Source organism: Gallinula chloropus, assembly GCF_964237585.1.
Source record: "Gallinula chloropus genome assembly, chromosome: 2".
NCBI lineage: Eukaryota > Metazoa > Chordata > Aves > Gruiformes > Rallidae > Gallinula > Gallinula chloropus.
In genome coordinates this window covers 155,288,043-155,315,219 of record NC_140086.1, presented here as the reverse complement: position 1 = coordinate 155,315,219, position 27,177 = coordinate 155,288,043, and the positions used below count along the sequence as shown (strand labels likewise).

Here is a 27,177-nt window from a genome sequence, read left to right as displayed (position 1 = left end):
CAGGCTGTCAGGTTTCATTCTAAATATTTTTTTGCAGTACTTACATTTAGGGAAGTTTAATCTTTCAGGCAGCAATATTCTGGCTAAGCCTTGTGCTAATAGGAAGGTTTTCTAACCTTGTTCAAAGGAGATTTATTCTTTTCCTGGGAAGGTCACAGGGAAGGCACCAGGCTTCTGTGTTTTTAAAATGCTCTTGCAGTTTTTTTGTTGTTTATTTGCTATATGTTTCTTTACACAAGAACAAGGTGCAACCTGAGGCTGAAACCGCAGGGGGAAGTTTTGGGGAGTAAATGCACCCTTAGAGAAACTTTGATTTCGAATCATCCTTCCTCATACAAATGTGTGGGGCTCAGTAACCCCCAAACACACGGGCAAATCAGGGTTTAGCCACAGCATCTCAGGAGATGCGATAGTGTCAGGTCAAAGCCGTTCTTGCTTGGCTCCACCAGCATTACTGGGTAGCTCCATGCTCCCTGCACACCTCCTGGGGAAGCATGGACATCTCTGGTGTTGGGGCTGGTATCATGTTTGTGGGTCTCCAGGGTCTCCAAAAGAGATTTCCTAAATAGCCAAGAGACAGGCCACCTCTCAGATTCAGTAATGTCCCTGTTGTGGGGAGAGCGGTGTGGGGAGAGTAATGGGCTTATGAACATTTCTGCACAAAAGCAAGAGAGGAAAGTAAATGAGAAGAAAAGTTATTTTCCTGAGTGACACAGTGAGACATTAAGTAGAGAATATTCAATTATCTTTATGAATAGCTGTCCTTGTAATGCAAGAGAGGAAATAAAGTGGCCGAGATTCTTCTTAAAGCTATCTGTTCTTCATTTCCAATTTGCCAGTCCATTACCATGTTTGAGCTAGTTAAGAGCAATTACACACAGGAAATCCTAGCTGATTAATACCAACCAAACTGCAAAGTCTTCTGAACAACAATTAGGGCTCAAAGACTTTTATGCCTGATACAACAGCCTCTATTGCCTATTTTGCAGCCCAAGGAATGTATTTTTGTAATCCAGAAAGCTGCAAAGAATTAATCATCATTGTAATTAGAACAGGTCAGAGGGGTTTAGGGAGTGATGGGGCCAAAGAGACCTCAGAAACACCCAGTCCAATATTTAAAGCATGAATGAACTGAAAAAGCATTATTTGTAGAAAGCAGCGTATTATTATTGCTGTTATTACTATTTGTCCGAGTCTCTGTGTTACGTGGAATGGATAGGTTTTTCTGCTTTTGCATCCAATTACAACCTCACACTCCTTTAATTAGTCATGTAAAAATTAAAATAATATAATGCTTGTTATTTCCAAAACACTAATGGGTATAAATATTAATGAATCCTCACAATGTCCTTTTGAGTTAGGTGAGAACTATTATTATGATAAATATGCCTCTGAAAATTAGACACTGTCACAACTATCATCAGTAATACTGCTAATATTGTAGCTATGATATTTATTACTTAATTGAAATGGATTTGCCAGTGCTAGTAATAGGTTTGCATAAACCTGTTTTCTCTCTGTGGCAATAAATATATTTCAAATTTACTTTTTTCATTCCCACCCAACGTTGTTTTCATAAACAATGAAAATTTATGGTGTTTACACTGTGTAAAGTGAGCACAGTTAGGCCATTTGTACCCTAAAATAATACTGCCTGGCTTAGTGATTTGTTTAAGTTTTAGTCTTTGTTGTAACCCGGTAGAATTATTATCTGGAGCATTTTGAGGTGAAGATCTTATGTTTATAGGTTTCATATCTTTTTTTTTTCATACAAACGGAGTTTTCTCTCTTTGTTGCAAGTAAACCAGAAGGACTGTTCTCTGCAGAGAGACCTAGACAGGCTGGATTGATGGCAGAGACCAACTTTATGGGATTCTATAAGGCCAAGTGCTGGGTCCTGCACTTTGGTCACAATAACTCCAAGCAATGCTACAGGCTTGGGGCAGAGTGGCTGGAGAGCTTCCTGGAAGAGAAGAATCTGAGGGTATTAGTTGACAGACAGCTGAACGTGAGCCAGCCATGTGCTCAGGTGGCCAAGGCAGCCAACAGCATCCTGGCTTGTATCAGGAGTAGCGTGGCTACCAGGAGTAGGGAAGTGATTTTTCCATTATACCCAGCTCTGGTGAGGCCACACCTCAAGTGCTGTGTCCAGTTTTGGGCCCCTCACTACAGGAGGGATGTTGAGATGCTGGAGCGTGTCCAGAGAAGGGTGATGAAGCTGGTGAAGGGTCCTGTGAGGAGAGGCTGAGGGAGCTGGGGCTTTTTAGTCTTGAGAAAAGGAGGCTGAGGAGAGACCCTATCGCTCTCTGCAAGGCAGTTGCAGAGATGTTGGGGTTGGTCTTCTCTCTCAGGTGACAAGCAATAGGATGAGAGGGAATGGCTTGAGATTGAACTGGGGAGATTTAGGTTAGGTATCAGGAAAAATTTCTTTACTGAAGGGGTTGTCAGGCATTGGAACAGGCTGCCCAGGGAGGTGGTGGAGTCACCATCCCTGGAGGGACTTAAAAGTCATGTAGATGAAGTGCTTGAGGACAAGAACTAGAGGTGGGCTAGTCAGGGTTAGGCTGTGGTTGGACTCTTCCAACCCAGGTGATTCTATTATGAAACTGCACAGTATAAGGGCAGTGTCGACTGTTATCACACACTAATGGCTAAAAGTCTTTTCCCGACATTTTCAAGCCTAAATCACTGTAACTTTGTTTGCTTATGAGAATTAGTTACCTCTAATTAGGCTAAATAAGAGTAGTTTTACTTCCCATATAAAAAGAAGGAAAAAAAAATCAGTCCTAATTATGTAAAGTTTGTATTAGTTTGTTTTTCTGTTACTACATCTATGCATGTGTGTATTGTCAAGCAAAATACCTTCTCCTTTCTCAGTTCACCAGAGGTCTGTAGTCATTCAGTGCTTCTGTAACGAGCAGAAGTCCTATTATTAATGAAATAGCGGAACCACATAGACCAACCACTCATTAAATCTATTGTGATTTGCAAAACCTGGGTCTTTTCAATGAAAGCAATGCCTTGAGTTGCTTCCTATAGCATAAATATTACTAATGCCATTCATGTAATGTTCAGTATTTCAGTGAGATGTTCACAACTTCTAAAAATGGCATCACCATCATGAGAGTGCCTGCAAGGGGTCTGAGCTGGGTGATTCTGGGGTGGCAAGGCTGGGGGCTGCCTTTTTTTCCTCCTTCTTCTGACGTATTCTTGCATTCTGTTTTGAGTCATATTATTGCAACAGCCAGGATCAGTAGCATAAATGTCCTTGTTTAATAATGTGCTTTTTATCCTGTTTGTAGCGATAAGGAGAACCGAAGTGCTCTGGCTACATTTACATAATAAAAGCTGAGGCTTTTGTGTCCAGAAGTATTGTATTAAGAAGAAAGTACTGAGAACTTAGGGGAGGTTAATTTTCTGCGTGATAGTTTACTTTGGATTTGAAGCTAAAGCAGCAGCTATTATTTGACGAAATGTAGAGCCGATCCTTTATTTTCAGAAGGGAGTGTTGTGGGGTTTCTTTTTAATTATGAATCTGGTCTAGTTAAAATACCCTTTGTGAAAGACTGCCTATCTTTTCTAATCTCAAACCCACCATGAATATATTCCCTAATCTGCCCGTTTTCAATGTGGGCTGAGCAGCAACAAGACAGACAAAGGAGGATTTTCAGAGGTGCCAGAGAAGGTTGATTCAACAACATTTCTACGCTTCCATTTGCTCTTCTCTCAGACCTGGAGGGGTGCAATTCACCCAGGACACCAGCACTTGGTGGTCACCTTGCGCTAAATAAACCAAAGCTGCTAATGAATGAAGTCTTGAGCGACTGGGAGATTTCCCTACCAATGAATCTCAGTCCAGGCAGAAGCAGCAATATCTCTGTCAGACACACTGATGTGCCGAGTTGCTCTGTCGCGTGTTGGTATCAGTAATTGGTTCAGCCTAATTAATATTTGTAATCTGCGGTGGCACAGGGAGAGAGGGAAGTTTGCCACTCAACTCTAGGGGGAATTTATGGGTTTTCAAAACTCTATTACAGCGCTGTGCAAACAGTCTTCTCAGGTGTCCTCAGTTGTGCTTTTGGCGGCGGAGCCCTCTTGATCACCATTTTTTTTCCCACACTTACAAAATTAAAAATTATTGCTATGGGAGGGTAGCTACCCATTTTAATTGAGTAAACATGTTATCAGGTGGTGGGAATATTTGTTCTTGCTGCTCAGCAGTCGTATCTCTGTCCAATTTCTGTCACGTTGTGTGTTTAGAATGGAAATTTTTGGACACAGGCACAGGATGGTGGAGCATTCATTAGTGACAAGTTTAATCCTGGGGCTCCCTTTTAAAAGAGAAACTATAGAAACTAATTTTGTGTTGGTAACTATCAGCACCGATTTTTGGACCTAGAAAAGGTGTAGAAAAGAGGTCAAACCTATTCTGTATTTTATTTGTTTTGAAGGAGCCTCGTGGTTCATTTCAAATCCCTACAAAGCTCCAGCTGGAAATGTGTTCCTTTATGTAGCCTGAATGTTTTTTTGCTCCTAGCAGAAATCCTTCTGCTTTGACACAGTTCAGTTTAATTGCAGAAAGATGTCCAGCTTAAACAAGGAGGTAGACTGTGGTTAGGCACTCGAGGGCATGAACTACAGGGACATTTTGGCAGTTAAGTCCTTTGGGGTAAGGGGGTTCCTTGTTAAGGCTAAGGGTGTGTCGTTGTAACTCTGGGTAAAAGCAGCAACAAAAAACATAGAGTGAAATGACACATCCCACATCTGCATCCTTTTTCTTTATTCTCAATTCTTAATGAAGGGGAAATGGTAGACACCGAATGTCAGCAAGGAGGAATGGGTGGGTAGAACCCGCCTGTGTGTATTGCCCATTTTTAAAGGTGTTTGCATCCCTTAAATGGGTGCTCATTCAGTATCGTGTCCTGGCAGGTGCTCGAGGAGTGGGTTGAAGGAACTGGTGGGGACCATGTGTTTATTATGGGTACCTGCTATGCTTACTTGTGGCCTGCAGCCCTTTCCTGGACCAAACGGTACGACTGCATGGTTTTTTGTTGAAAACTTCTGAGAGATGTTTTCAGCAGGAGGTTGATGGCTGTGAAGTGATATCTAGACCCCTTCATAAAACATGGTATGTTGTGCTTGCCTGAGCTCCGATTGTTCCTGCAGTCCTCAATCCCCACGTTCCAGCTGGTCTAGTGCATACTCTCTCTGTTGCAATGGTTTGAGTAAAGCTGCACCAAATTGCTGCATGGGATTGTTATGTCCCAGGTGCAGAACTCTGCACTTGGCTTTGTTAAACCTCATCCCTTTGGTCTCAGCCCATCGGTCCAGTCTGTTCAGGTCCCTTTGAAAAGCTTCCCTACCCTCAAACAGACCAACACTTCCTCCCAGCTTAGTGTCATCTGCAAATTTACTGAGGGAACATTCAATCCCTTCATCCAGCTCATTGAAAAAGATATGGAACAAGACTGGACACAGAACTGAGCCCTAGGGGACACCACTTGGATGAGGAGGCCGTGGGGAGACCTTATCACCGCCTACAGCTACATGAAAGAGGCTGTAGAGAGGTGGGAGATGGTCTCTTCAGCCAGGTGATAGGACAAGGGGAAATGGCACAAAGCTGTGCCAGGGCAGGTTCAGATTAGGTGTTAGGAAAAAATTCTTCACTGAAAGAGTTGTCAGGGCCTGGAACAGGCTGCCCAGGGAGGGGTTGAGTCGCCATCCTTGGGTGTGTTTAAAAGATGGGTAGATGAGGTACTTAGGGATATGGTTTAGCATAGGACAGAAATGGTTGGACTCAGTGGTTTAAAGGTCTTTTCCAACCTAGTGATTTTGTGAAATTCTGATTTCTTACTCAGTCTCTATTCCAGGGAGTGTGATTCAGTGGGATTGTTGCAACAAAATGCTAACTGTGTAAAATGGAGAGCACTAAAAACTGAGCATGCTGACTTCAGCTGCTGCGCCGCCTCTGAGCTTTAACTATTTACTCTCAAAAACAAAGGATTAAACTCTCCCTGTTCTTTTAATAATGTAGATAAATGGAGTTGGGACTAAACTCTAAGCCTCCTGTTTTGCGCTTGGGAGACTTAAACACAAATTGCACAGACATGGCTGAGTGCAGAATAGTATCTCAGACAAAGTTGGACAGCCTTGGTCATGTAGCTGAGGCCAACAACTGTACCCCACATTTATTCACGGATGCAGATATGCATCAGTAAACTGAAAAGAAAATCCACAGTTCCAGGGAAGACTAGAGTAATATCAAGAGTCAGAAATAATTAGCCTGTCATGCAAGCATACATAGGAACATTATATATCGGTATCAGCTACCAGCAGTCTTCCTCTGTAAATATTTTCTTTAGCAAATGAGATTTTCATCAAATGGAGAAGGGAAAATAAAAAGACTCAAGGCAAAACGCTGTGATACAAAAATATACAATTTTTTTTTTCCTCAGATAGTATCAGATTTTTCATTCTGCTTCCTTTTCTGAATGTATAGATGATCTAACTTGAACAGACAGGCTGGTAGAGATTAATTTTCTAACAAAATTCACAAAGCATCTTAAAAATAACCTGCAATTTATTTTTGAATAAAACATAGGTAAGGTAATTGTACAAAGTCTCCCAGACAGTCAAAATCAGACAGCCAGCAGTAAAATCATTGCAGTTTTCTTTTTTTTTGCACTCCCATGGGAATCCATCTTAGTGAACCTTCAGTGGTTTAAGAGGAATGAAATACATGCAGCTATATAAAAACTATTTTAAAAAGTAGAACTTGTTAAAGAACTAGGTTCCTTGCAATGTGCAGAAGCTTCAAAATGATGTTAGACGTGAATTCCTGAGTTTTGCATAATTTTGCCTCCTGAGTGTTTGGGGACAGCGAAAACCCCATTTTATGCTGGATTGTGATATGTATAGATGGTTCTTTTGCAACGTTAAGGAAAGAAATATATTAAAAAATAAGATGCAAAATGGCAAACCAGCAGGGATTTAAAAGGCATTAGAAAGCAAACTGCAGAATCATAGCAAGCAATCCCAGCCTGCAGGAGTTTTTAATTGAATTCTTCTGATTTCCACTGTCTTTTCTGTATTTACTTATTTCTAATCTCTGAAATAGGGAAAAAAAAAATCTATTTAGTGCCCTCTTCTGGAAAACCAGATCTTACTATGTAGAGCACCCCAGTGAAACTCCTGTCCTCAGAAATGCAAATCTGCAGATGGAAACGCGCTCCTCTTTAGCTGTGTTACATGCCTAAATCCAAGGAGTGTGTGGCTCTCTGTTTATCCCCAAGTGCCTTTTATCTCTTGAACTGACTGCAGAACTCTGTTTCTATCAGGGCTATGTTAAAACCAGTAATTTACGTTTCTCCTTGGCCAGCTAATGACACAGATCTGAAAATGGAATCTTCTCTTTTCTTTTATTCTCTGCTCCAAAAAAGCAACCACTTTTTCTTGAAAAGGGAGACGAATCACAGGGCTCCAGTCAGGTCTTGCAAAGCGTGAGTCCTCAGATTTCTGTGTGCAAGCCTGCTAGAGTACCTGCACAGCGATGCTGGTGGCGGTGCATCAGGTGAGGAACAGAGGATGCTCTGTGCTTCTGCCTGCCCTGTTTGCTCTCCCCCCCCGCCCTTTTTTTTCTCATCACCACAGTCCATTTACCTGTTGGAAGATGTCCACGGCATCAGAAGGACGACAGACAAAAGCCCCTATGGCTCCTATGTGATTTCAGTTTATTTTTCCTTATGTTAGAAAATAGAAATGTCACCTCCAGTGAATTAGATCCATGTGTACATTGAGACACAGCTCAAAGTCTTCTGATCTCATACAGAACTAGAAAATAAATCTTTCGCTGAGCAGAGAGAGCATTTTTGGAGCAAGGTCCCTGGCATACATCTGAATACTTTCATTCTCCTTTCACATCCACTTCAGTGCTCTTAAACTTCTGCTCTCTAATGCTTTTTGAAGGTCTCATCTTTCTTGTCTTGGATTCTTTTCTTTGAGTCTTCTAAGAGTGCCCTGAGCCTATGACCATCGTTTCGGTGGCAGTGCTAACTCCTTTGTATTATTCAAGCCCTCAACTGCTACACTAGAAAAAGCAATTTTGGTATGCTAAGAGTAAATTTTATTAGAAAGAACATATGCTGTGGTTCTGTAGTTGCTAATTTCTGCCACTAAAGTGAATTATTTAAAAGTGAATAAATTAATTAGATGTGCTTAGCATTCAGCCCATTTTCATGGCTTGGTTCTCGTGTAATTGCCACAAAGCTGCATCGTTCGGATTGTAAACTTCACCCAAAAAAGAGGTTTTTAGAACCTCTCCCCACACAGTCTGCCTAGCTCAAGGAATGTTTTCTTTAAAGGAGGCATTACCTAAAATTTCATTAGAAGCGTGGGTTATCAAGCATTGATTTCTCATGTTGTCCTTCAGCCTTCAGACTTATAACTCCAAAGTCAATGAAGGTGAGCATCAGTCAAGTGGATGTAAATGTGAACAATATAAATTCCCCATCTGTGTCAGCTGCCCTGGGCTGCCTTTGCAATCAGCATACTCCAGGGTGTAAATCTGAGGCTAAAAGGCACTGAAGACTGGTCAGAGGACATGCTCCAAGCATGCTTTTTTGGCACCGTCATCTGGGAAAGATGGTGTTGCTACAAGAGGTTGTAGGTGCAAAAAGGGTAAATGTTGGTAAAGAATGGCTGGAGAGGTCACTGGCAGGGACATCCCTCAGGGCAGGCAGCTGCAAAGAGTGGCTCCACGCTGCAAACTGCAAGAGCCCAGGAAAGTATTTTTGGGTAAGGATGGCAATGCATAAGCTAACTCATTTTCTTTCTGAATTGACTTTGGGCTACTGTCTGTTCCATGGCAGAAAACTGGATAGACTTTGGGTCTCACCCAATACAGATATTATTGTGACCACGGGTATTACAAGAGCATCATGGTTGTATGTTTGGGGATGGGGGGTGGGTGCTAGAAGGTTTTCAGTGTTTCCTGAGTTTGAGATAATTGATTGTCTCCTAGCACTTTTCTGTAGCCCTAGGCTACTTTTGTATTCTTCTTCTCCTTATGGAAAAACATGAAGTTGTTTGCTTCTCTTTTACTACTTTTCCTTAGATATATTGTTTGATATGTTAGAATCACTACATTAACTTTGTACTAGATAATTTAATTCTCATTTCCAAGTTTCTGAATGGGACTATAAAGCAGGCAAGTGCAGTGCTTGGAGAATTTCCATTCATTCTTACATTACGCCTGCTGCAGAGTGGGAGGAGAACTTGGGAGTTTGTACCATGTGATGTGAATACCGATAAAAGTTAAAATCCAGGATCAACCACAGAAAGAGCTCCTTATTCATAGCCCTTACTCATAATTCTTAATAACTTGATTGCAGATGCTTCCTAATAACCTGAGCAGCAAACAAGCACACAAAGGCCGGTGCAAAAATCCTGCTGAGGTTTCTGCAGCTGCCATTTTATTTACCAGTTAAAAATGGAACAGTCGGCCTTTAGAGCCAGTGATTGCCAGTGCTTGCTGGTGCTGCTGGTGCCAGTGGAGGGACAGGTGGCTCCGGAGCAAAAGGAGGCTTTTGTAATTGCTTGGCAGGGCAGAGCTGCGTTAGCGTGCAGCAGCAGTTGGCAGATCGGATTAGCACTGTCCTAGGGGCGAGCTCCAGCACACGAGCTGTGTGTTAATACCTGTGGTTGAACTTGGTTCTGGAGCTGCATTTGTAACAGAAAGCACGTCTGCTTTACCTCTGTCACGTCACAAAGCTGTGAATCCTGAGGTCAGCCCTGACATTTTGGCGGCATCAAGAGTATACAGCTCTCAGAAGTGTAATTTGGAAACAAATTTTGTAATAAAGAATTCTTATCACAAAACAGCTGAGATAGGTAAGCAGTTTGATGTAACAGCATCATCTCACAACACTGCGGCCAATCTATTACTGTGAGGGATGTTGCCATCGCTCTCTGTTTATGGTTATTTTGCAAACTAGACACAACACTATTTGTGAAGGACTAATTCCTGGGCTGTGCTGGTTCAGATACCTTTGGTGCAGTAGCTGGGAAATCATCTTCTAATCCCAGTGCTCTCCCCCTGTATTTTTGTGGGAGAGATTTACATATTAACCACACGTGTTGCCTGCAGCTCATGGCCCTATTACAGTCAGCTTGAGCTTGAATTATGAGTGCTGCTAAAACGCAGGTCCCTGTGGCGTGAATGTGCTGTCCCTTCCTGATGTCACCTTGGTGGGAAATTGTTGCTGCTCCAAGGAAGCCTGTCCAGTGTGGGTGACTGGATGCTCACAGCACTGCGTGACTAGAGAGAAAGCTGTTCTGATTGTCCTCTGTGCACCAAGGACAAGTTTATAGAGAAAGGCTTCTTCAGGCTCTCAATGCAGTGATTTTATTTTCAGTCTTAGAGATTAAATTGTTAAAAGATTTGAAAAACAGAGCCATGCAAAGGCTATTCCTGATGATCTACTGCCTCATGGTTTTATCATTCTCTACCCCTTGTACATAGCATTTTATTCCTGGTACTGGAGATACCAAATTTCAGATCTTTAACTTCCTACAACATTGGGTACCAGTGGGGCAGCTTGCTATTCACACTGGCATGGCTGAGATGAGGTGCTGACCCATTGGGTCTCTGAGACATTGACCACTTAGTGTTGGCTGTGCCACTTTACCCAGGCACAGTTTTCCTGCTGGGATTCTCCCTTCCTGTTTCCTAGAAAAGTGGTTTTCTCCCAGAACTCAACTCTAATACATGCTTCTTTTGCCCAAACATTTAGTTTCTCTGGAGTAGAGACAATTACAGCAAAGGCCACCAGATGCCAAATGTTCTGCATGCTGTCTGATCCAGAGGCCCCTTCTTCTTATCAAGTTTCCTTCTTGCACCTATTCCCCCCATCTCTGCCCTCTTCTGAGCTCTTGAGACAATCCCAGAGCAGCACAGCTCTCATGGTGTGCACTTTCCGTGGCTGCGACCACATTTTACGTGTGGCTCATCAGCTGAATGTGAGGCAGTGGGTAAGAGCATCCCAAATCAGGTGTTTGATAGCAGCTGTGGGTTATTGGGTGCCAGCTGAACCAATGCACAGGAAATACTCATTGATAGCATTTCATTATGGTTTTCCTAATTTGTTAGAGGCACAAAGAGAAATGGGCAGCGTTCCGTGGAGGGCTGTAGAAACGGGTTGGCACACGGCGTGAGACCATAGTAGAGGTAAATTACTTGGGAAGTGATAAGGTATAAAGGGATAATTCAATGTAGAGACAAAAGAGAATTTGCTGTCTCAGAAGAAAACAAAATAGGTCGGTATCACAATGAATTTGAAGGGTGAGGATGTTGAAAAGACCTCAAATTATATGGCGTTATTGATTTGTTTGGTCCTTGCAAGCAATTGAGCTTCACTGAGTGTATGGTACAAAATACCAGTATGGATTTTGGTGTGGGGTTGGTTTTTTTTTATTACTGTGACACAAAAGGAATAGACAGCGTGTGTTTTTTCAGAGAATCCAATTCCAGGCTGGTTACTATGGAGTGCCTGTTAGTAATAAAATGGTGGTAGTACCTTGCTAAAAGAGTTGAGCTGGGGAGAATACTGCTGACCAGTCTGTCTCCACTGATAGAAAAAAATATGAAAAGACCATTACCTAACTGCCCAGAAACCATGCCTCAGCCTGAGATAACCCCTTGTGCTCGAAATCACAAATACATGGGAGAATGGAAGATCAGAAATTGAAATAAACATTACCAAGAAGTTGATCGTGAGTAACAGGAAGGGACTTTTCATCCCTTTTCAGTTCAATATGTAATGGGAAAAGAAGGATTTACTCAGTTTTCAGGTTGTCCAGCCCCAACAAAACCAATGATATCATAGAGAATTTCAATCAAGGCAAATGATGTTGACTCATTAAGTTAAAATTTAGTTTTTAATATTGACTTTCATCAAAAGTCCTGCAAACAGGTACAGTGACCTGCTTTAATTCTCCACAGACTACCATAAAAAAGCATGACAGTGAGGTATTTTTAGTCAGGCAATTATCCTTTTCTCTACTGGAAGATTTGTATGAAGGACACAGTTACCCTGTAAAGATAACACAGTATTTGCCTGTTGGTGACTGACCAACAGAAGAATCAATCTGACAGTGTGGTAATCACTTGAACCACCCTTTACTGTGCATGATATGTGCGTGTGGAAGGAAACACAACCCCTGGCTAACGTTTGCTTGTGATTTTCCTTCAGAGCTTGTTTTTCCCTCACTTTCATGCCACTATTAGACAACAGGGTACCAAACACATGAGCTGCTTGCCAATACAGAGCAGCAGCCTTCCTGCATTCTACTTTATTCTCTTTTCCTTCTTAATTTGTCAACTTCAGAGCCTGGTTAAATATCACAGATATTAAAGGCCAAATGGCAAATCATATTTTACCTACCTATTTTCCATCTCAGCATGAGTTACCGTTTCAGGGTGCCAGGACCATTTCAAAAGGTGGAGTGTGTAATTATGTCAAATGTTTGGGATTATTCAATCGGTTTGACATTCATATGTGCGTTTAGGGATTTGTCTGCTCATAGTGCAAGTAGGAAAATGGGCTATGTAATCTACTTCCAGCAAATGTCTTTTTAGAGACTTTTTGTGGGAAATCCTTTTAATGGAGCTGGCAGTTCCTGTTCCACCCGCCACATGTGCTGTATTTTTACTGTCTTACTGTGGAGTATAAAAGGGAATAGATTATAAAGACAATTTGGGTCTGTTAAGAATCCTGAGGGAATCTATTATTTAGAAACGTGTTTTATTATTACAGAATAAAAAGTGATTCCTTTAACCCAGATAACTACTGAGTGCTTTAAGATTAGTGACATTATAGTGTATTCTTGCTATTTTCTGACTTCAGCCAACTGTTGTGCATTTACATTTCTGATGACTGTTTAGAGTGTTCATTTTTGTTGAGGGGTACTAGGATAAGTCTTTGGATAAAATGTGTCAGTCTTGAAAGAAAAGATGCTAAATACTAGAAATGTTGGATTAAACTTGCAAACTGTTTTATAACACAGCTGACACTACCCTGTAGCTGTTTCCTTTTACACTTTTAAGATTTATAGGATTTTTTTGTGGATTTTCTACATAATTCTTTAATGTAAAGAACACCACTTCATGAAGGACCAGGTGGCTTTATGTAGAGTCATGTAGAAAATAGATGCAAAGGGTGTTTTATTCCTGTATTTATCAAGTAAGTAATAATCATGTAATCATGGCAGCCGCTCCACCTGGGTTTAATCTCAGGTCTGTGAACTGTTTAATATGCTGAGGGGTAAGACCCTAAATTAGCTGTTTTGATAGAACAGCCTGTTGGAAGATCACAGAATCACAGAATGTCAGGAGTTGGAAGGGACCTCGAAAAATCTAGTCCAACAGCCCTTGTCAGAGCAGGATCACCCAGACTGAATCACACAGGAACGCATCCAGGCAGGGTTTTAATGCCTCCAGAGAAGGAGATATTCAAACTCTCTGGGCAGCCTGTCCCAGTGCTCTGTCACCCTCACAGTAAAAAAGTTTCTCCTTACATTCACATGGAACTTCCTATGCTCCAGCTTGCACCCATTGCCCTTTGTCCTGTCGCTGGCCATCAACTGGCTCCACCCTCCTGACTCTTGCCCTTTACATACTTACAAACATTAATGAGGTCACTCCTCAGTCTCCGCTTCTCCAAGATAAAGAGGCCCAGCTCCCTCAGCCTCTCCTCATAAGGAAGGTGTTTTACTCTCTTCATCATCTTGGTGGCCCTGCGCTGGGCGCTTTCAAGGAGTTCTGTGTCCTTCTTGAACTGAAGGAACTGGACACAATATTCCAGGTGTGGTCTCACCAGGGCAGAGTAGAGGGGGAGAAGGACGTATCTTGACCTACTAACCACCTCCCTTCTAAAACACCCCAGGATGCCATTGGCCGCCTTAGCCACAGGGGCACATTGCTGGCTCATAAAATGAGAGGAATGGGTTGGTTTGGGGAGTCTTCTAAGGGCTTTCCCCCCCACTTCTTTGTTTGTAAACCTCCTTGAAAGAAAGTCTGCGTGTCCCTCTTGTTTATATTGATTCAGCACCTTGCGATATGAACATAAAAGAAGGCCTTTCAATAAACGCTGATTACTGCTGGTCCTAGTATCGGGTCAGACCACAAAGTGTGACAGAACCCAGCAAAGAAGATGGAAGTGTAAACTAAACTATTCTTTTTTTTCCTGATGCTGGTGATAAATCCCCAGCAGGTAGTGTAATCTTTCATACCAGCCACAATATACTGAAAAAACATTTCACAATGTCCTTTCAAAAATTCCCTAATTTCCATCTAAAATCTTTTCATAATCCTTTGTGAGTGGCACAGGCAGTACTATATTGAAAATAACTGTGACAGTTTCAAACTTTTAACAAGAAATTAGTGAAGGTGAAGGCTTCTTATGTTCAGCTTGTGTTTGTGTGGCAAGCCAGGTGAGGTGTGGGCAGGTAACCAGGATCCTGCCTGTCTTTTAGGGCTTTGTCAAGTTCTTGTGCAGTTGCTTTGGAGCAAGCCATGGATTTGCCATGGTTTAACCCCAGCCAGCAACTGAGCACCAAGCAGCCACTCGCTCACCTCTCCTCACCCAGAAGGATGGGGAGGAGAATGAAAAAAATACCCTCATGGGTTGAGATAAAGACAGTTTAATAGGATAACAAAGGAAAAGAGTAACAACAGTAATAACAAATATCATTTTTTTACATTTATGTATTTGTGCAAGTGATGCACACAATTGCTCACCACCTGCAGAAGGCAAACTCTCACCCCCTCTGTTTCTGAGCAGTGATCCCACCTCCCATCGCGCTTCCCCAGCTCTGTCCTGAGCATGATGTCCTGTGGCAGGGAATATCCCCTGGGCCAGGCTGGGTCAGCTGTCCTGGCTGTGCTCTCCCAGCTTATTGTGCGCCTGGCAGGGCGTGGGGAGCTGAAAAGTCCTTCCTTTGGTGTAGACACTGCAACTGCCTATCCGCAACTGAAACCAGCAGCATGTTATCAACGTTATTCTCATTCTGAATCCCAAACACAGCACTACACTGGCTGCTAGAAAGAAAATTAACTTTATCTCAGATGAAGCCAGAACAGGATGGTAATTGAAAGTATACGAATAGTGACAATCAATAAACAACTCCAAATCCATTCTGTTCTTCAATAACATATATTTTCTATTTAATTCCTACTGGACTAGGACCTGTATACTTGGAGGTGAAGCAAGTGCTTTCAAGGAGATGTTACTCTACCATTCCCAACATGCTTTGTTCTGCAGTGATGTGGCAAAGGAATGGCTGCTTGCATTTTGTTTCTGTAGCTTGTAGGAACCATGGTTTAGTTGTTGTTTTGAAATTTGGTAGAGGGGAGAGGTGGATACTCTACTGCTGTATGTGCTGCAGTCTTTGTATTTCTGCTGTCATGTGGTCAAGTCCAGGTTACTTTTGCTGATTACATAAAATGAGGTCACGTAAAATGTGGCTTCACAACAATGTGTTGCCTTATATAATTAGTCCTGTATTTTTCTGAATTTTAGAGTGTGTCTTCTTTAGAATTGTCTTTCCAAGAAGGGGAAACAGATCAATCTCTTAGACCCTTTATGACTTCAGTGTGAACATGTACATGTTGCAGAGCATAATGTAGAATGAAAGTAAGCAGGTTCTGTGCTGTGACCTGAGATGAGAAGCCCGGTGGGAGAGTGTTTCTGGCACAGTTTTAGCATGATGACTTTTACAGCGCTCATTGATCACAGCAGGCGTGGGAGCTTTAGCGATCGTGGTATTGTCTGGAACCCTTCACAGCAGTCTCAAACCTGTTATGACTTACATTGGTGGGATGACTTGACACACAGTGTCCACTGAGAAAAAAAGTTCCCAAAAACTCCGTTAAATTCAAATGCACCTCTCTGCTGAGAGGAGCTGTGTGCTTCTGGGATCCAGCCAAAAATCAGGGCTCAGAGCATCAAATCAGTGCAATCGCTTTCACCACACTTCGGATGGAGAAAGGGAACACAGCGAGTTAATACAGCTGGTTTTGTTGGTTACGCCTCAGAAACAGAGAGATTAAGTGAAATTAATACTAACTTTTAAGCACTGTTCAGTCTCTGAGGCTTAGCTTTGGTTTCAGAAGAATGTTTATCTCTTTCCTGTACTTTTCCCTGGTCTGAGGTTTTCCTGCTAAGTGAACAGCCTAATTCAGCTTGACCCCAGCAGAAATTTTAGTTGACATATTAACCAGACGCTGTCATCCTCTTGAAAGGTTAAAATAGCTTCATTTGCTTTGCATATCTAAGAGGAAAGCAGCCATTTAATTCCTCTGAGAGACTTCAGGTGATGTTTCTCTTGGATTCCTGTCTGCTCAGGAGGGTTGCTTGCTTGCTTTAAATAGTAGGGATGAGAAGGACTTTTTGCTGCCTGCCCTCTTGTCCTTAAGAACTATAATAATAATAATAATAAATATCTGATCCTGCAATCTCTGCTCATACAGGTAGTTGTTGTTTACATGAGCAAACCTACTGATTTTAAGGTTTTGAGAAAGGATTGCTTCTGTGAATGAACTCTGCCAGCTACAGGCCTTTGAAGAATACATGCTACAGGCACAGCAGATGAGATATTTTAGAGTCTGGCCAAAGACTCAAGAGGATGACGAACGTTGTTCAGAAAATAAAGAAGTTGAGACTCCTGACACTTTTGTTTTCCCCACTTCTAAGCTCTCTTAGCAAATGTTTTACCTTGGTCTCCATTAATGGCTCTGAACTCTCTACCATGGCTGTGGGGACTCTGTACCACAAGCAAGGACATCAGGAGATGTCCTGATAAACATCTTTTCCTTCCAGCCTGCCACATTTCTCTACTTTTCCCTGAAGGTCTCCGTTGATTTAAATTTTGGGGGCTGGCTTCTGCCTCTGATAGCTGGACGATACAACATGCCTTGTTATCTTGAATACCAGTCCTTGCCCTGGATTGCATTTTATATACCTGTGTCATTTTCTGCATCCTAGTACCAGGACATTTGAAGACACAAGTTGCTTAGTATTTATTACAATGTATTATTAGTTTTTTTCAGGTCTATAGACAAATTTAGTCTATCAGTGCATTTTCTTTAAGGAATTTTAGCAGGTTTAGAACTTCAACAAGGCTGCAATAAAATCTAAGGCCACATGCATCATCCATGTCTCCAATATCAGCATCATAATATTCAAGAGCTCTTTGGTATGATTAGATATAGATGAGATAATAGTACTTCATTTGACATCATCTGAAAGGGTAGATCTAAAAAGGACACCTGTACTAAAATAAATGCTACCTCTAGTGAATTCACTTGTATTCCTCAACCTTCCTTGATATCAATACACCAGAGACTGACCTTGACAGAGGAGTATTAAGGTATTGGAATGCCTGAAAAGAGATAGGATTTTGGGATGTAACCTGATGATGTCCTTGCAATGAAGGGTGTGACTTGCACAGGGGAGGAAGGGAATTGCATCAGTCAGGCAACAGTAGCTGCATTTCATAGGTTGAAATGCAGTCATTCCTCTATGTTCTGGTGATTGCTTTTTTTTCCAGAGGGTTCATGCAGCAGTGTAAGGATTTAGTGTTGGGATACAAATTGTAACAGAGAAATTTTGTTTAATATCTATAGGATGTTGAAGTGTCTTGCATTTATCTGCCTCTCTACTGAGTCACAAATAGATGTAAACCTGTTATATGCCAGTATGCAGGCTTGCCCTTGAGTAAGTGGCAACAAGTTATGCTTACATGTCCATAGTGCTAGCAATGGGCTTGGGATGGTCACTGGTGAGGCTGACAGCTCCATCCAGGACATCTCATCATTTCTCGGCCGTAAAAAAAACAAAAACAAACCTGTGCAAAGCCAGAGATAGCTAGAAAAAGATTGATTTTGATCAGATAAACTTGATTGGTGAAGCAAGTGTTCAATAAGTTCTTTCTTTGTCCTCTGGGACAGGATACTTTATGACAGCTACTGGAGAGCAAGTGGCTTAAAGATTTAAGTAGAAGTCAAACAGAATGAGTGTTAGGACACATTTATTTATTGGCATTCAGCAAAAGGACAGAATTGCAGAAGGGAGTGCTTATGTAGATGTGTATAAACCCATTCAAATTTAGACCTTTTGCACTAGTGCCCTGACTCGTGTTGCCCAGCATTGCTCACTTGGGCAACCACAGATCTCTGTTGGGGTTTGTGTTGTCACTAATGGAAAATCAGCCCACCAACTCTTAAATCACTGACCTTGACTCTGGCATTATTACTTACCACTTAGAAAACAAGTAATAAACTCTCCCTTCTGAGATGACTTGCCATGCAAGCTGACAAGCTCCTCCCCAAAGCCCAAAGAGCACACAGTTATATGAAGATGCAGTACAGCAGGTCAAACAAATGTGAGGTGAGCTTGATGCTCTAAGTCAATAAGGTTTCACTTGCTGGCTGACAGGGGTCTTACAACCCACTCTGAGATCACCCAGCACCACTCCCTGGTTTATTTACCTGCGAATAAAGCAGAGAAATATGCATTATATCCCTGTTGTGTCTAGCGATAATGATGGAGAATGTCTCCAGCTGACCAAGGTGTCCTCATTAATGATCATTCTATATTTAGCTCTTGAAGAGACCATGTGCCCCCAGTTTAATCAAAGACCTGGTAGTCATGGTAACGACACAGAGCATCTGGATGTATACGATTTGCCAAACACTGTAATAAAGTGCAAGATGAAAAGAACACACAACCATGTTAGGTGAATTAATGCATTGTTCTTTTCTATTACAGATTTTTAAGTGTTTATAAGAGCTCCCTAGCTGTAAATGCTGGATTGTTTTTGCAGAAAAAGAGCCCTATTAACACAGGTGACAATTACTAATCTCTTTTTTGTTTGTTTTGTTTCTTAATTTTGTTTTGCAGGTGTATCAGCATTCATATACGGCATATTATGTCCTCAGCAAAATACCTCACGGGTAAGCAATTTTTCAATGTCTTCATTTTAAAACTCAGCCATTAAGAATTCTGCAAAATAATGTGTATCATGACAAATGGTTTTCTCTGACAGCGCTTTGCAATGGTCTGGCATTCAGCTGCAGCATCCGCTGAGCTCTGTGTTACACAAAAGACAACATAGTATGGAAACAGAAGTACTCAGCTTCCCCTGAGACTCAGACTACATGAATTTTATATTCCAGTTTTCAAGTTTTTGGCTAGAATATCAATGTGTTGGCATCTGGCCGAGAGCCACAGTTGGCCACTCACCAGAGGACTGTCAGAAGATCCGTCCAGGGGTGTTTTGACCCTTAAATTCAGTCAGAATTGAGGCATCGCCCTTTGGTATTGGGTCTCTTGGCAGATTCCCTTGATACAAATGCTCTCTCTAGCATCCCATCTGAAGGCACACAGACCAGTAGTCTGTTCCCAGTATCCCGATGGGATGCCACCCTACCAGTGATACCCATGTAAGCTTAGATACATGCATTCACAATTACACTAAAGCTATAAGCCTTTGGGTTTATAGTTTGTCTTTTCAGAGAGTGTGAGGTAAGTGCAGACAAACAAGACTGTCACATAGGCTTCACACATGTCTAAACTTAATGGAAGCGCGTTCCTTTAGGTAGAGCATGTAGCATGAAAGGTTTTTTATCATTACAAGCAATGAACTGCCATCACACAATGCCTTTTCATTTAGGTCCCCCAATCTGATGGAAGGTCTGAGGTAAGCTCAGTGTTTGACACAGACGTCAGTTAGCTCGAGGAGATCTTTCATTAGCTTTGATTAGTTGCAGGTTTTTGAATATCTCTTCCTCAACGTGGTCTGTGTGGCACTGCAGGTTACCTGTGGCTCCAGCTCCATCACCTTGCACCTCACCTTGCCTGTCTCGTTTTTCCTAAAGTTTAGGCCACAGTTTTTACCTGCTTTTTCCTTAAAAAATACCTTCTTTTAAATATACTTAAAGGACTGGCCCAACTGGTCAGGGTGGAATGTCACCCTACCGGTGATACCCATGCAGGCATATGATGATACATGGTGTTTCAGAATGACAGTTTCATAGCACTGATGGAAATATGTAGGTTGCACAGCAAAATTCCTCAAATCATTGTCAGTAAATACAAAGCTAAAAGCCAGGAAGCTGATGCCAGGTTGTGTCTTCCAAGTATCATATTGGTGAGAACTGTGCAGGAATGGTACAAAGAGACGATATAGGTGTGCTTTGCCATTTCTGTAGAACACTTCACATGACTGGCTACCATTTCTTTGATATAGTTACCAGTGAGTTTAACAGTAAAGAAGTACACCTCAATAGCAAGATATAAACACATCTCTCAGCATACTGGTTGCATTCAGGTGTTCCTCAAGGATTTGTCTCACTATACTTGACCACACCCAAAAAAATTCCCACAAAACCAAACCCAACAAAAACTCACCATAAAGGCTGAAATAACTTTCCTTGGCTTCTACATAGCAACAGAGAAACAGTACTTTGTACAAAACCAGCTCTACTAGAGACAGATCTGATGGACCCCAGGGTACCACTGGCCTTCCGAGCTGCAAGAGCACACTGCCAGCTCATGTTAAGTTTCTCATCCACCAGAACCCCCAGGTCCTTCTCAGCAGGGCTACTCTCAAGGAGCTCTTCTCTGTCTGTATATATGTCTGGGATTCCTCTATCCCAAGTGGGCTTTGCAGTGTTAAACCTCATTAGATTCATCTGGTCCTACCTATCAACCCTGTCAAGATCCCTCTGGATGTCTTCCTTTCCTTCTGCTGTGTCAACCACACCACTCAGCTTGGTGTCATCTGCAAACTTGCTGAGGGTGCACTCAATTCCATCATCAATGTCATTGATAAAGATGTTAAAGAGCACTGGTCTCAAGACAGACCCTTGGGAGACACTGCTTGTCACTGGCCTCTACCTGGACATAGAGCCACTGACCACCACCCTTTGTCTGCATCCTTTAAATCAGTTTCTTAGCCACTGGATGGTCCATCCATCAAATCCACATCTCACCAATTTAGACATAAGGATGTGGTGTGGGCAAGGCCTGGTACAAGTCCAGGTAGATGACATTGGTTGCCTTCCCTTTATCCACTGATGCTGTCACTCTATCATAGAAGGTCACCAGATTGGTAAGGCGTGACCTTACCTTGGTGAAGCCGTGCTGGCTGTCCCAGATCATGTGCTCATCCTTCATGTGCTCTAACATGTCATCCAGGAGGATCTGTCCCAGCATGACACGCTCCAGACTTCTTCAGTTGCTTTCCTTCCCTGCCTCAATCTGGTTTTAATTTTTCCCTTTTTTTTCCCCCCCTGGAACTTACTGTGTTTCTTTCATTTTTGAAATCTTTCTTTCCAGCAATATATCTGAAATAAGCCTGTGGGCTGAAAGGGTGTTGAGCAACAGGATGAGCACACAGCATGAGCACATAAGCTTTGTATCTGCAGTAAACCCAGCTGGGAGCAGAAGCATTTGACTGACAGCATGGCTCTATTCCAGACAAAACAAAGGTGGAAAAAATAGAAATGTAATGCACAGTATGTGTTAGAAATGCTAAAAATTAACAATACAGTGGTCTGGGTGGCTTGCTACTCCCTGACGACCAGCTTCTTGTTTCCCCCAGCTTCAACTGCATTGCGCACCTGGCCTGTTGCTCCCTGCTCTCCATGCCTGGCTGAGCAGCAGTGCAGCCAGTTGGAGGGTTAGATGGGTTAGAGGAGAAGTACCCAGCGTAAGGGGAAGATTTGGAAAGTGAGAGGGTGCTAGAAGGCACGCAAGTGTGTCAGGCATTGGTGTCCCCACAGCATGATATAGGGGTGGATCAGGCGACCACTGGCAGGAGAGTTGAAAGGAGGTTATAGAGAGATGGGTGTTGGTCTCTTCACTCAAGTGACAGGCGATAGGACGAGGGGGAATGGGCTCAAGCTGCACCAGGGCAGGTTTAGATTAGACATTATGAAAAAGCTCTTGACTGAAAGGATTGTCGGGCACCGGAACAGGCTGCCCAGGAAGGGGGTTGAATCACCAACCTTGGATGTATTAAAAAGATGGGTAGATGAGGTGCTCAGGGATATGGTTTAGTAGAGGACAGGAATGGTTGGACTCAATGATCTCAAAGGTCTTTTCCAACCTTGTGATTCTGTGACTACTGCCTTTCATGTGATGTGGGTATGGTTTACAGAGTGCTTAGGCTGCAGGTACATGTACAGCTGCTGTAAACCACACTGTGCAGGAAGAACTGCACAGATCTTTCAGGTGACCGTAATGCATGTGAGGGGTGGAAAGGGTGGCACCTTTCCATTTCACTGGAACATGGGCATTTACTGTTCCTTTGGAGTTCTGCATGTGTTTTAGGGTGATGCATGAAGAGAGAGGACAGGTGTAGCAGATGAACATGATGTAACAAGTGGTGAAATGCACCAACTGAAAGTAGAACCTCTGTTGGATGAAGGGAAAAAATCTCTTCATCAAGTATTTCATATTTAACACAGGAATATTGCTCTGATGGATGTGTGTGTTGATTATTGAGGGCACAAAATTTGCAACCCACAGACGGCATCCTTGCCCTCCACTTGATGATAACACAATCAACAAAAGCCTTTGGCACAGAGCAACAACCCCTTTACTCTTTCTACAATCCATTTCCATGCATTGGACCTGTTCTGCACCAGCTTTACACCCCATCGGTGTGTGCCAGTGATGCTTCCATGTACCCCCAAATCAGCAGCTGGGACAGTGACTGCTGGTGAACAAGCACACTCCTCTCCACAATATCCCTCCCACTCACATTCACTCACTCCTGACATTCCCCCTGCCCTCTCTACCCTGCTCCTCATCCTCAGCTATGAGCTGCCTCATTGGGAATGCCAGACAGTTTAGATTTTGTACCTGCTCATGCTCTTGTTACACCCCTGCTGAGGCTAACTAACTAGGAAGCCAATTAATCTAATCTGTGGCATTACTTTTTCACCTACGTGACATTAATCTGCCAGCATACATTGCTTTTTAAAGGGAAATTTCTAATTATTTTTGCCATGTTCTGCAGATTGTCCAAGTTCAGGCTGTGTCTGAAGCCAGAAGGGGCTCGTACCAGCATTATCCAGATTTCATTCCAAGCTTTCCATAAGTCTGACACACGAATTCAGGCACATCCATAGCACAAATGGCATTGTGTACAGGGTGTGGGAGCGAAACATTTTTCCGTGAGACCTGTTGTGAAAGTAAAACCCCCATGTAAGGAGGAGTAGCACACAACTGATAGATGCCAGGGACACAGACTGAAGGGATCTTATTTGAAAATGAAAATAAGGCTGAGGTAGGAGAAAGATTAAATGCCCCAGCAGGGATTTAATTTCTCTTTTCTGTTGTTGTTATTTCAGCCTTCTCGTAGCCTCTTGGTAATCTTGAGATAGAAACCCCTACAGCTTTTGCCACATTTGCCTTCTGTTCTCAGTGGCCTGTTTTCCCAGGGGGAGCCAGCAGTTCTCGTTTTCCTGGGATGAGGTGTGCAGCGAGGTTACGTTCAGTTCAGCTTTCCTGCACGCCACCCATTTTTCTCCTGCTGCTCACCCAAAAATAAGATGCTGGTGCCGGGTGCCATCTAGTGGAAGAAGCCCCAGCGCTTGCTGCTCCTGGTCCCTGGTCCAAGCATCTCCATGCCATCCCATCCGCTTTCCTCTGAACGGTGCTGCTTTTCAGATGTATCTGCTGGTAACTGTCTACAGCTGTCTGCCGTATAAATATTTTTGGAAAGCCCCCCTCAGAACCCCTCAGTCGCACTTGCCGTGCTGTAATTGCCAGCCAGCTGTAATTTATAGGTACTGCAGTAGCATCTGTAGGTCTAGGTGTGGAACAGGGAACTCTCACGCAAGGTGCTCATAAGAAGTGGAACACAAATACCATGTGCAGTTATTTCCTACTGTTGTTTTTTCCCAACTTTGGGAAATAAAAATTTAGCAGTGCAGTGTAGCAAAAAAAATGCTGAAAACTGTTTTATGCTTTTGTGGGTTTTAATAACGTTGCTGCTACCAAGTCTAAGATGGATTACCATAGTGTCCTGGTTTTGGCTGAGATGATGTTAATTTTTCTTTCTAGCAGCTGGCACAGTTCTGTGTTTTGGTTTTAATATGAGAATAATGTTGATAGAATCATAGAACCACAGACTGGTTTAGGCTGGAAGTGACCTCCAAAGCCCATCTAGTCCCACCCCCTGCCATAAGCAGGGACACCCTCCACTAGCGCAGAGTGCCCAAAGCCACATCCAAACTGTCTTTGAACCCTGCCAGGGATCCAGACGCAGTCACAGCTTCTCTGGGCAGCCTGTGCCAGGGCCTCACCACCCTCACAGGGAAGAATTCCTTCCTAACATCTAATCTAAATTTGCCTTCTTTTACTTTAAATCCATTGCCCCTCATCCTATCACTCCAGTCCCTGATAAAGAGTCCCTCTCCAGCTTTCCTGTAGCCCCTTTAGGTATTGGCAGGCTGCTATAACGTGTCCACAGAGCTTCTCTTTTCCAGACTGAACAAGGCCATTCACACCCTTCACTGTTCAGAATTTTCATGGGAGTTCTGGTCATGACTGGCCAGAGTGTTCCCCATACTTTGTTGCAGGGTTTCTGTCACCAGTGTTATGATCATTTCACACCACTGTGTCCTGCTGGACAATTTACTCAATCTGGCACTAGAGATTCTAAGCAAGAGCTGATTTTTGGTTCATATCCAAGGTAGTACCTCTATCTTCACCTTTTTTCTGCGGTCAGCAGAAATGTTACACAGGTCTGTGTTGTGTTTGCATTCCCCAAACCAAAGCCCAGCTTACCACACACATTTCTGCAGCTTATCCAGTTCTGCATGAACCCTTACCCCCAGCACAGCTAAGTGGCAGGGATTAGTGCTGACCCTCTCATGTATGAGCTCTTAGCACAGCGTTAGCACATCCAGCTTGGACATGTCAACAGCTTCCAAATATGCCTATAGAGATCAGCGAGAAAATAAACAGTTATTCCTCCTCCTCATTGACTTTGTACACAGTTGCTCCTATGCAGAATCCCTACTTCTTCCCAAATTTATACAGTGCAGTCAGAGAAACAGGATAAATAAATCACAGGAGCAATCTGGAAGCCGCATTCAGCTCTTCCTACCTACAGTGCCAAGGATCCATAAAGTACTGTGCAGATCCCACACCCTGAACACCCAGGAACTTCAAAATAAGTCCCGTGAGTGGAGTGAATGAGAACTGTGCATTGGAGATCCACAGAAGTGGTAACAGGAGGAGGAACTGAGCCTGTGCTTCACTGTGATTTTCAAAGCGATGCCTGTGGATCTCTGTGCAGAGCTCTTACTAATGTTCCTGTCTCCTCCTTTTATACCAGTTACTGTCAGGAAAGAAGTTAAAGGTAATTAAATAGAACCTAAACATATTAGTATTTACTGTACTGTATACTATTTTGAAAGACAGCAGGCTTTTCCTTGCACATACTTCCATTTCCATGGGCATAGTAAAAGGAAAATGTCTCATTATTTAAAATGACGGTTAAAAATACTGCTGTGGACATCTGTTTCACCAAGACTGGTCTGTTTTAATGTGTTCTGGCCTGTTATGCCCCTTCTCTCTAACATTTAAGAGACTTCTCGTGCCTCAGTGTCCCCATCTGAAAAGCAAGGAGAGAAATACTGCTTACCCGACAAAGGCAGTATGTGATAATTACAGTAGAGTGCTGCACAATTTCACTCCTTAACATTTATAAACTTGTATAGAGCCCACATTTTATTTTAAGAGGAAAAAGTACTGTAATTAACGGAGTCTGTTTTCAGCTAATTAAATTTTACTTAGAGGAGCTGAATATTTTCCCCCAACAATGATATATAGAGGTTGAAATAAACCCTTATAAAAAGGCATGTAAAACCAAGTAGCAACGTGAAATTTGTTAAATAAGTAGAAAAATGTGTTCTGTGGTTCATGAAGAATCTGCTATTGCTACTTCTTCTCTCTCCTCCCTCTTTACCAATTACCGTTCCATATTTTTAATCGTCTTTTTGATATCGTTTATATAGTTAATTAAGGCACCTTTGCTGTGTAGTGTGATGGCTTTTATGCCAGACTATAAATAACAGAATCCTCATGATGTGATAGGCTTTTTCAGTTGTATGTTGATAACAGAAGACGGGCCCTTGGAATAGTTAAACTGGATATAGCTTGATTGTGGAGCCTGACCTGAAATCCTCTGAAGTGGCTAGGAATCTTTCAGTTGATATTACTGGCATTTGGCTCAAGCCCTAATGGATCTGTTGGGCTTCTTGCTCTTTATAATCATCTGAATTAAACCCTCCGTTAATCACTGGAACAGTGGTTAAATCACATACTGGCTTACGGCTTGCAAATACATTTTGTACCTCTTTAAAAAAGAAGGAGCCTGCATTTTATTAAGCAAAGCCGTTATTTGAGCATCATTCACTTCCAAGCAGTGGCAGGTTGAAAGCAGCTCAGCCTCGGAAGGCAGTTCAGGCAGGACTCTTGGCTGTGCTGGTGGGAGGAAATCTACTTCAGCTGCTCAACACCATATCATTTCCCCAGGGGATTTGCCATTTGCTCACCCATCTCGGTCACCGCGTAACATAATGTGAAATTTTCCTTTCCTGTGTAGGCAAAGCAACTCTTAACCACATGCTTCTCACTTCCAGAGTCAGTTGTAATGTGGGTGGACACCTTAGAAACCATGTATAGCGATAATAATAAAGAATAGTCCCCTGATGGGAGGATTTGATATTAAGAATTAGACTAATGACTGCTGAGACTAAGGAAAAAAAAAAAAAAAGATCTTGGGTAATTAATAGTTAGATGCAGATGTTAGCAGTTTAGCAGAGAAAAGCCCAGCAATCAGCCTCCTTATGTTACAGAAAAGGTCAATAGCTTATGGCTCATCAGGAAAAAGAAAAGGAAAGAAGAAAGGTTTGAAGCAAACCCTCCCATAGCATGTCTGAGGCAGCACCCCCTGAAATGGAGGCAAGGCTCCTGTTAAATTCTGTTCTTGAATAAAATGTTCTTTCCTTAGTGAGAAACTCACTTGGATTTGGAACTTTTCATGTGTCTCAGTGAATGAACATTCTCCAGGTCCCAGGTTCTGGTCAGCCTCCAAACC

The 27,177-nt window shown here is 42.5% G+C and overlaps 1 protein-coding gene across 5 annotated transcripts in view; it reads left to right on the top strand.

Annotated features, from left to right (window-relative positions):
* DPP6 (dipeptidyl peptidase like 6) overlaps positions 1-27,177 on the top strand; it is a gene marked incomplete at both ends in the record, with an annotated part of 573,668 nt that overhangs the window by 432,628 nt on the left and 113,863 nt on the right. For 4 of the 5 annotated variants that reach the window (XM_084280504.1, XM_084280506.1, XM_084280503.1 and 1 more), the window contains one exon: positions 18,957-19,009. The exons of the other annotated variant lie outside the window; for it this stretch is intronic. In XM_084280504.1, coding sequence (XP_084136630.1) covers positions 18,957-19,009 — 53 coding nt within the window. The remainder of the gene's footprint in view (positions 1-18,956; positions 19,010-27,177) is intronic. 5 annotated transcript variants of the gene reach the window in all.